The sequence below is a fragment of the Musa acuminata genome, chromosome BXJ3-9 (genome assembly GCF_036884655.1).
Source record: "Musa acuminata AAA Group cultivar baxijiao chromosome BXJ3-9, Cavendish_Baxijiao_AAA, whole genome shotgun sequence".
Taxonomy (NCBI): Eukaryota; Viridiplantae; Streptophyta; class Magnoliopsida; order Zingiberales; family Musaceae; genus Musa; species Musa acuminata.
In genome coordinates, this window is record NC_088357.1 from 24675683 (window position 1) to 24684225 (window position 8543).

Below are 8543 nucleotides of genomic sequence, written 5' to 3' on the forward strand. Positions count from 1 at the left end.
TCTAGTTAACACACACAAGTACAAAGAGTTTAAAAGTGAGAAAATGCTATAGTAATCACCGGAGAAATCTCTTCCTCTAAGTTCTAAGTTTAGAATTGTATTTAGAGAGGAGTGTGTGCTTGTAAATATTGTTTCCTAAACCTATGAAAAGGAGAAGAGGGTTGTAAAAGGGTAGTTGGTCTGTGCCTATTGAAGGAATACTGTTAGTGGATGCTGGTGGTCTCGATGGAAGAGGAATCGGGAGTGGATGTAGGTCACCATGACCAAACGACTATAAACTCGATTTGCATTTCTTTTGAGCAATTTACTTTAACTACAAACTTCCTTACTTGCTATACTCTTCCGTATGCTTTCAATTTAAGCATCTTTATGAAATAGGTTTTTATCGTATGAAGATTTTTAAACCGACGACTTTTATCTGCTGCACTAATTCACCCCTTCTCTTAGTGTCAACTCGTTCCCAACAGTTGGTATCAGAACCACGTTATTTATTATTTGGTTTAACAACCAAGAAAAATAACTCTTTTTGAATTTCATAAGGGTTTTTCTATCATTCGTCCTCTCATATTCAATAGGATAGATTACATTTACTGAAAAACTCATGAGAGTTTTTTTATTTTTTATGGATTTAAATTTATGAAATATTATTGAAAACGGTTTTAAAAAGTCTTCTAGTAAAAGAATGAAATGATTTGAAGAACTAACAGGTAAATACAAAGAACATCAACTGACCAAGATTACTAGTGCCAATATTTAACCTTATCAACAGCTACAGATCAGTTGGTCTTCCATCGTTATCATAGCATGTGTTATGTATCTAATAAATTCTGGTTGGACAATCTACCATAATCCATTACTCTGATGAAATTATCTCCCATGTTCCACATGTGAGATCTTCTAGCCACCTAATTATCATCTTTGTCTTTTGTCAAATGAAAAATCAACGGAGATCACACTGCTTACATGACCATCAGTCTCATGTGCCATTTGCAGCTCTGATGAACCTCCATATTCTTTCATCTCTTGTTCTTCTTTCATTAATCCTTTTGATGTTGCGGCCTTTCTGTAGTGGGAAAATGATTCGTCAAATGAATGATGGGGTGGTGGGGTCAACTCCTCGGGATCATATTGGTCATCGTCCATGGTGAATTTCTTGGGAGAGTTTTGCAGACTCTCTGCCTCATTATGATGATACTGTAAGACGTGAAGTGGCGATAAGCGATGGGTTGGAGTAGCTGGCCTGCTTGTAGACAAAGAAGGCGTCACACTTGCAGACCTCCTGTTCTCTTTCAAGCGCTTCCTTGCAGTGTGATGCCACTTTCTTAGAGCAGTTGCTACTCTCTCATTAAAGATGGTAGGCTTCAGATTAGACCCCATCTGTATAAGATACAACATTTGTATGTTTTTCAGACTACAAATGTAGGATGTTCTTTCTCTTTTTTTTTTTTTTTTCGAAAAGCATGTTTGATTATGTAATATACCTGTGTTACTAGTGCATAGAGAGGTAGTGTAACATAGCTACATAGGACCTGTATGAGAACACTGGAAAAAAAAGATGCGCAAGTTAGAACTTTTGGGTTGTATTGAATGTGTATCACAGTATAATGAGAATATTTATAAATTTGGCATCAATCGAATACTGAAATAATGTACAGTGCTCAGATCAAAAGCTTCGGGAATTAAATCTTCTATAGTCTGAACAACTTTTTATCTCATATTTTATCATACCTAGGATGAGGACATATACCAAAGAGAATTTTTTGGTTTCTTGTTGGTTCGCTTCATTTCGGTTTAAATCCTTTAAAAAGCGATGCTCATTGTAAGATGTGTATTAGCTAACTCTACTGTTATTTGGCAAAAAAGTGCAAGGTATTTTTTTTTTCCCCAAATAAGAACACACTAGCAAATTTTCTCTAATGCATAAGTAGTATTTTCGCATGTAGAAATTTTTTTAGAAAACTGAACTGCATAGTTTTGCATGTCGACTATATCACGTCATCGCATTGCATTTGTTTGTAAATTCATATATAGCTGGTTATTGCTTGGACAAAACAACTGCAAGAAAAGAGTAGGAAAACTAACCCCATGGAGATTAGAATAACTATGTCTTCTATACTTTTGTGGAAGCATGAAGGGTAGCCAAACTCGTACTGCAAATGATTCCAAGTATCAATAACGTCAAATTAAGTTATCATTTTAATTTACTATCTACGAAAGTTTGGTTAAGGTTATGGATGATAAGTCTTCTTTTTTTCTTTTTTTTTTTCTCACCCAACTCCAAGCAAAGAAGGCGAGCTGAAATGCATTCTGCAAAGGAGAAAGTGTTGAATTACGCTACAATTATAGTTATTTAGAAAATTTTGATTTAATAAAAATTACCTGAAATAGGACAAAATGAATTAGAAAGAGTAGAAGGCCTGGGCGGTTGAACCAGAAGAGTTTGTCTCCAGGACGAACAACTGGGACACCCTTAACAACATCCCCACGTTCCATAATTTGTATAGCCATCTTTGTAATTATGACTTGAAGTTTTGTTCCAACCATGAGAACTATCTGCAAATATACTTACTATTGATAAACAGTTTATCATAATTTTGTACTAACTCAGCAAAATGTACTTACTATTGAATTATCTTCCGATCGTCATGTCATAGTTCATGGCATGCTGAGAAGATCACATGCTTTTTTTTAACTGATTTGCCTATGATTTGTTTAATCGTGTTCCATAGCTGAGATTAAGCTAACACTTGATAGGATGCTCGTATACATCACCAGATAAATTTTTTATTTCTTATTCACAGTAACATATACTTTGATACAAAACTTTCATAAGCATTGAGGACTGACATTTACTGACATGCTAAGATCATGTGCAAGTGTTTCCGTAATTGAGAAAAAGTAATGACTTCACAGGAAGTAGAAGTGAAAGTTAGTGTTGGAGAATGCAATTTAGACTTACAATCAAAGGGATAAATGGCAGCCATAAAGAGGAACGCCAACCTGAGAACATATAACAACCATTGAACTGTCATCTCTGTGCACATAATATCATAGGCAGAATTCGGAAACAGGAAATGTCAATACATACCATGTGTATTAAATAGCAGGAAGCATACTGCAATGAACCATATTGTGGGGCTACAAATATTAAAATGAAGAAGAAGAATAAGAAGAAAAAAAAAACCAAGCCGATGAAACAAACAACTGAAAATTTTGAAGGTGTTGGCATTAATGCACATTCTAATGGCCACTTAATTTTGGTGGGGAGCATATAAATCAATCGTCATACCTTATCCCAACTACAACTTTAAAATCCTCTTCAAGCGACCGCTTTATATACTTCTGAAAGTTAAACTTGCTTGAACTTTGCGGCGCCAAGTGTGCCTGAGATTCTTGTAGTGTGAATTTGCAGCTTGTGTAGCTAAGGCAAGTACTACGTTGTTGATAGAACCAATGACTAGCTACTTACTATGATGAACCCATGTCGTAGCGTCAAATAATCAACTTTAGAAACTGAGCTCACAAATTGTCTGATAAAGCAGACCTGTTGCAAAAGATGGTCAAACAAATGGTCAATATAAGGAACATAATGGAGTGTTTTTTTCTTTCTTACATTTTATCTTCCTTCATGATATTACAAGCAAAGAGGAAGATCAGCCCACGGTAAGTGACACAGATTATTGGTTTCAAAACAAGGAAATTGTTGATATTTAAGGCTCCTTATGTTTTTGCTATCGCTATCGTCATCTAATCTTTCTCTCTTCTTGATCATTCATTATCTACAAGCACTGCTTTCTCTTCCATTTGAACTGCTGCTAGACATTTTTTATTTTTGGTGTAAGAAACAACAATCTATTTTCCTAGAAAGAGCTAATGATCAGCATAGCATTATTTAAAGAGTCTATCCTATCCTACTAGAACATTACTGGAGTTCCCTGATATGCTACTAGTGCAGGTTTCGTACAAAGTAAAACAGGATGTACTGGATTTAGATCTTACAATCCAGACGAGAACATGCGGCTTGCTCCAGAAATTCAAGTGCCGACGGCCAAATGATGTATCCCTTGCAAATCTAAACCTGTCAGGATCTGTTTAAATATTTTGGGCAGAGTTGCAACACATTCATCAGTGCTATTCAAGTGCAATGCAATACAATACATCAACAACACAAAGCAACATGTAGAGGCATACTAATGTACCATGAGAGAATTGGAATTCGGCTGTTTCAGTCTCTAATTCCCATGATTTCCACCTTCTCATCTGTATTGTATGTGGTACATGCATCGCCCATAACATATATAAGTTGATGTTTGTTATGAATCAAGTTCAATCCATTGTATTAATTAAACACTGCCGTCCGTACCTTCAGTCTACCCAGAGCCATGGTGACCACGCAGTAAAGGATGTGGGAGACGGCCAAGGCAAAAATGAAAATGTGAAGCTGATTGATGCCTTCGGTGGAAATGAAAGGAACTTTTCCCTGTATGATTTGGCATCGAGATGTTAGGAAACTTTATTGGAAGCTTTTGAAATCAGAGATATCAAGACCCGATGGCGAGCAGACTGATCTCGATAGCATATCACTATTGGCTTAGTGAGGTGGAACTTTATGATAGGAAAAGGCTTAAGATTGAACTAATCAATTATGGTAGAGAACGTTGTACGGTTTGACGAAACTTCAGGTGGGGAGATAATTAAGTCAAGTATATTAATTATGAATGTTCAAAGATGCCAAGTTCACTCATTTTGTCATTTGATTTTCTTTTTTAAATCTATCATCAATGTTGACAGAGGATGAAAGGAGGTTTCTTGCCTTGGCTGAACATTTGTCTGTTGACCCTCCAACTAAAATGCGTCGGAATCTGTCCGTGGAGTCAGCACTTTGCAGAAGCCTTCGTCCGTTGTTGTTTTCGTTTGAATCCTCGGACCGGTGCTCGTCATCGCCTGCGATGACAGCCTCTTCCGAGGCCTTACATGGGTGCCATGAATTGCCAACACTCTCGGACACACATATCTCTGAAATGAGGTTTTGGCTCACAGTAAGAAGCAAGGATATGAAGCCCAGCAGCATCAATTCTGTAAGACAAAAAAACTATGTTGCATCAATTTCTCTTTCTCTTGTTCCATTGGTAGTTGTTATGTCAACACTAACGAAGGTAGGTAATTAATGTAGAACCACAAACCAGATTTGATCTTTTCTAGTGCTTCATATAGTGCGCTTTTGTGATGCTTTCTTAACCACTGCAGGAGGCCAGTTTAGCTACTGCTGATGATGCATCCAACCAGCATGCACAAATTGTTGGGACATGAAACAAACTTGCCTTGCCAATACGGTGGATGATTTGCTCGATGATGATCGAGAGGATGACAAGAACCAAGCAAACTGCGGCGACTGCCCACGTCGGAGTCTCCACCAACGATCGACTACTACTGCCATCACCACCACCGCCGGCCATGGGCGCGTACCCTTCGATCCCAAGAACAAATGTTAGGGATACTATGGAAAATATGATTTCTACAATCGACAAAAAGGTGAAGAAGATATATAGACATTGAGGGAGAGATGATGATTTCGGATGGCTTCTTTTTTGTTTTCTTTTGCTTTTTTCCTTTACAAGCCTTCATCGTTTCTATCATGTCATAAATATAGGTGAGAAGGCTCGGTATGCTTACGTACTTGGCGGCGGCTAGGTGAGAAGGGCCGGTTTGCTTATGTGTTTGTCGGCGCCTAGAATCATTTAAGACCAATCTCTTCAAGTCATATATTACGGCTATAAACCCTGATGTCACTTAACAGGATCGACTGTCCTATGGACCCTCTAAAGCTGTCTTATGGATCTCTGCAGATAACATAAAAGCAGCTTGTAGATCCTTTAGGTTATATCTTCTAAATAGGATTTTTGTTATGCAAGAAAGTGATTGTTGTAAATTCTTGGATCGAGGAGGATTAGTTTTCTCTTAGAAATTGGTGAACAAGGAGTTGGTTTTTAATGACGATGTTTTCTTCCTTCTTTCCTAACTACATCGTCATCCTTTTTCTGGTTTTTTCCTGTTTGTCAACAAATTAGAACTTTCCAGCTGAAATGTCCAATATTCTCCCTTCGGGTAGATACAAAAGAAACTTCAAGTTATACGATGTGATGGTACTTTTTGTGTGTGACACGTTGACTTGGATATATACATCATAAGGTGGATTGAATGGAGGAGAAAATGCAAAAGACGTACGTACACTCAATCTAAGCTATATTTTTCATTCATGCAACTGGACATCCAAGGGAATAAAAAGATTATTTATTTATTTATTTTTATTTCATAGGGAATATAAAAAAATTAGGTTTATGCAGATGATACGTGGGATATTGACAATTCCAATTGTCAATTCCTCAATGCATGCCGTCTCACCCCATCTCTGGAAATTAAGGGCAATCAGTGACATGCATGGTCTGTGAAGAAAAATAAGAAACACAACAAGAAGTATCGTCACACCTGCCCAAGTTTGCGTTGATTTCTAAACAAGGACAAGGAAGGCTTGGTCTGGAAGACAAGTCAAAGGCTGCACACCATTAACCAGGAAATATCATTGGAGGAAGGTGCAAGTTTGAAGAATCAACTTCATGAGTCCGTCAAAATACCCCAACTTCCTCCCATGTTTTCTAAAATTCTGTATGCTGATTCTTTTCCTAATTTGATGTCAGATGCACACCTCACAAAATTATAACTCTCTTTCTTTCTCTCTCATCTAACTAGGGTTTATTTAACCTGGACGAGGTGTTGTGTATTTTACCTATCTCGGTCCGGGAGTGAATCGAGATGAGGATCATATCATTCCGCTTGTGGTTAGGATTCGTGATCGCATCTTCACAAACAAGAATCTCAAGGATGCGTTTGATCTCCTTAAATCTAGTGCCACTGCCTGTCGTTGCCGATTACCCCATCCTCTAGTGCTTCTCCTCTTCTTCCTCTCTCCTCGCCTCTGCCCCCACCTCCTTCTCCTCTTCTTCTTCCTCGAGCCCTCACCCTATGGTACCGAAGCACGTGCTGATATACCATATGTCAGATACGAACCAAGTCTATACTGATCCAACTAGAGACTGATATAGGTCCAGTACTTGCTTCAGATCTAGCATGATTTAACAATGTTTGCAGACTCCAAAATAATTTAAGATAGATATAGGGATATGAGTTCGCTATGGCAGTGTTCATTTGCTCTCCCCAAAAGCAAGGCTTGCTGTTAATCTTTCGTTTCGTGTGCAGATCCCCAAACAAAGAGAGATGGTGTTTGTTTTTGCTTCTGCCATGGTATTCAAAGTTTGAAACTTACTTCTTGCCTCATAGATTAAGATAAAATAAGATCATTCATGTAACTATTTAACGTGATCTAGCTAACTATGTCCGCGTGCAGTTAACTTGCATTCATCGTCGTCGGCAAACTAAACCTTTGATGTACTAGTGCTCATTTTCTCTCTCTCCAAAAGCATGACTAGCGTTGCAGATCCTCAAGCAAGGACCAGACATTAAGAAACTTCCAGTGGCCGTGTCTCAAGGCTTCTAACATCGAGAAACTTCCTGTTTGAGAGGTTCAGGTACGTTTTGTTGCTATTTAATATGATCTAACTATGTCTAGGAGATCTTTAGCTAAGTACAGGGAGATGATTTTTACGGATCAGTGTTCATTTACTCTTTCTAAAAGCATGACTTGCCGTTGCATATCCTTAAACGAGAAGAGATGAAGCTTGTTTCTATTCACGTCAAAAGCCATGGGTATTCATAGTTTTACCCTTCATTAACCTCAAAAGAAAAAAGAACCAACATCCTTATCCTAATGCAACAATATCAGCATAGCTTTAGTGGCGTACCTCAGTAGGTACGTGATGCAGTACTGGAACAGCAAGAGAGGGAAGTTTCAGCTCCCAAGAGACTCTGCCCTCTCCCACCGGGAAATGAAACCAGTGGAGGATCTCAAACTGCAAAACCAGATATATGTCGATGTACTCATCAATATCAGATTGCTTGGCCTGTATGTATGTATATATGGGCTATAGGCGTAACTGATGACGACATGAGGAAGTCTGGAACAGATCTTCCCAGAGAAAAGTGAGGCCACTCGAACATTGTAGACTAATCAGACTCCAAGACTTGGAAGCCCACCGTTTGTTTATGGAGCGTGGAACGAGTCAATTTGAAAAGGCTGGTGAGTACACACGATACATGTTGATTCCATGGCCTGCCTGGCACTAATGGCTCCATAAATAATTTCTGCTTTCTTCATGTGTTTGTGTGTGCATACGTTTGCAAGGTCGCAAGTCCAAGCACTTTGGTATAGCTTGAAATGACCAGTTCAAACATCAATCTTCTGATGGTAAATGCTCCATCTGGACCATCTGATACAAAGGGAAGCTTAGTTTTTTATTGCACACATGTGGAGAGTCTTGGTGAAGGAGGAGGCGGACAAGAAGAAGTGATCAGACCCACAGAAGAAGTTCTACTTTGAGAAGTCTTTCCAAGGTTTTAATCCTCTGTAAGTTTCTTACTAGTTCTTAATA

General features: G+C 38.3%; 1 protein-coding gene across 2 annotated transcripts; it reads right to left on the reverse strand.

Annotated features, from left to right (window-relative positions):
* Window positions 1-786: 786 nt before the first annotated feature.
* LOC135649541 (MLO-like protein 6) lies at window positions 787-7983 on the reverse strand. 2 transcript variants are annotated; one of them, XM_065168014.1, is made up of 16 exons: window positions 7857-7983; window positions 5322-5467; window positions 5184-5241; window positions 4814-5076; window positions 4364-4480; window positions 4200-4260; window positions 4000-4088; window positions 3470-3544; window positions 3290-3384; window positions 3089-3138; window positions 2956-3000; window positions 2380-2549; window positions 2272-2307; window positions 2083-2150; window positions 1482-1542; window positions 787-1377 (listed from the first exon to the last, which is right to left on the reverse strand). In XM_065168014.1, exons 2-16 carry the CDS (start codon window positions 5454-5456, stop codon window positions 913-915), a joined length of 1788 nt encoding a protein of 595 aa, XP_065024086.1. In that variant the 5' UTR covers window positions 5457-5467; window positions 7857-7983; the 3' UTR covers window positions 787-912. The 2 variants fall into 2 exon arrangements, with proteins under 2 accessions (XP_065024086.1, XP_065024087.1); XM_065168015.1 differs by lacking the exons at window positions 5322-5467; window positions 7857-7983 and having other exon boundaries at window positions 2380-2553; window positions 2960-3000; window positions 5184-5317.
* Window positions 7984-8543: the final 560 nt, after the last annotated feature.

Excerpts from the sequence above, each read along its gene's own strand:
- LOC135649541 (XM_065168014.1), bottom strand. The coding sequence starts at position 5,456 with ATGGCCGGCGGTGGTGGTGATGGCAGTAGTAGTCGATCGTTGGTGGAG. Across the intron at positions 5,242-5,321 it reads TCATCCACCGTATTGGCAAG|TGGTTAAGAAAGCATCACAA; the intron begins GCAAGTTTGTTT and ends GGCCTCCTGCAG. Across the intron at positions 3,001-3,088 it reads CCTGCTATTTAATACACATG|GTTGGCGTTCCTCTTTATGG; the intron begins GTATGTATTGAC and ends ATATGTTCTCAG.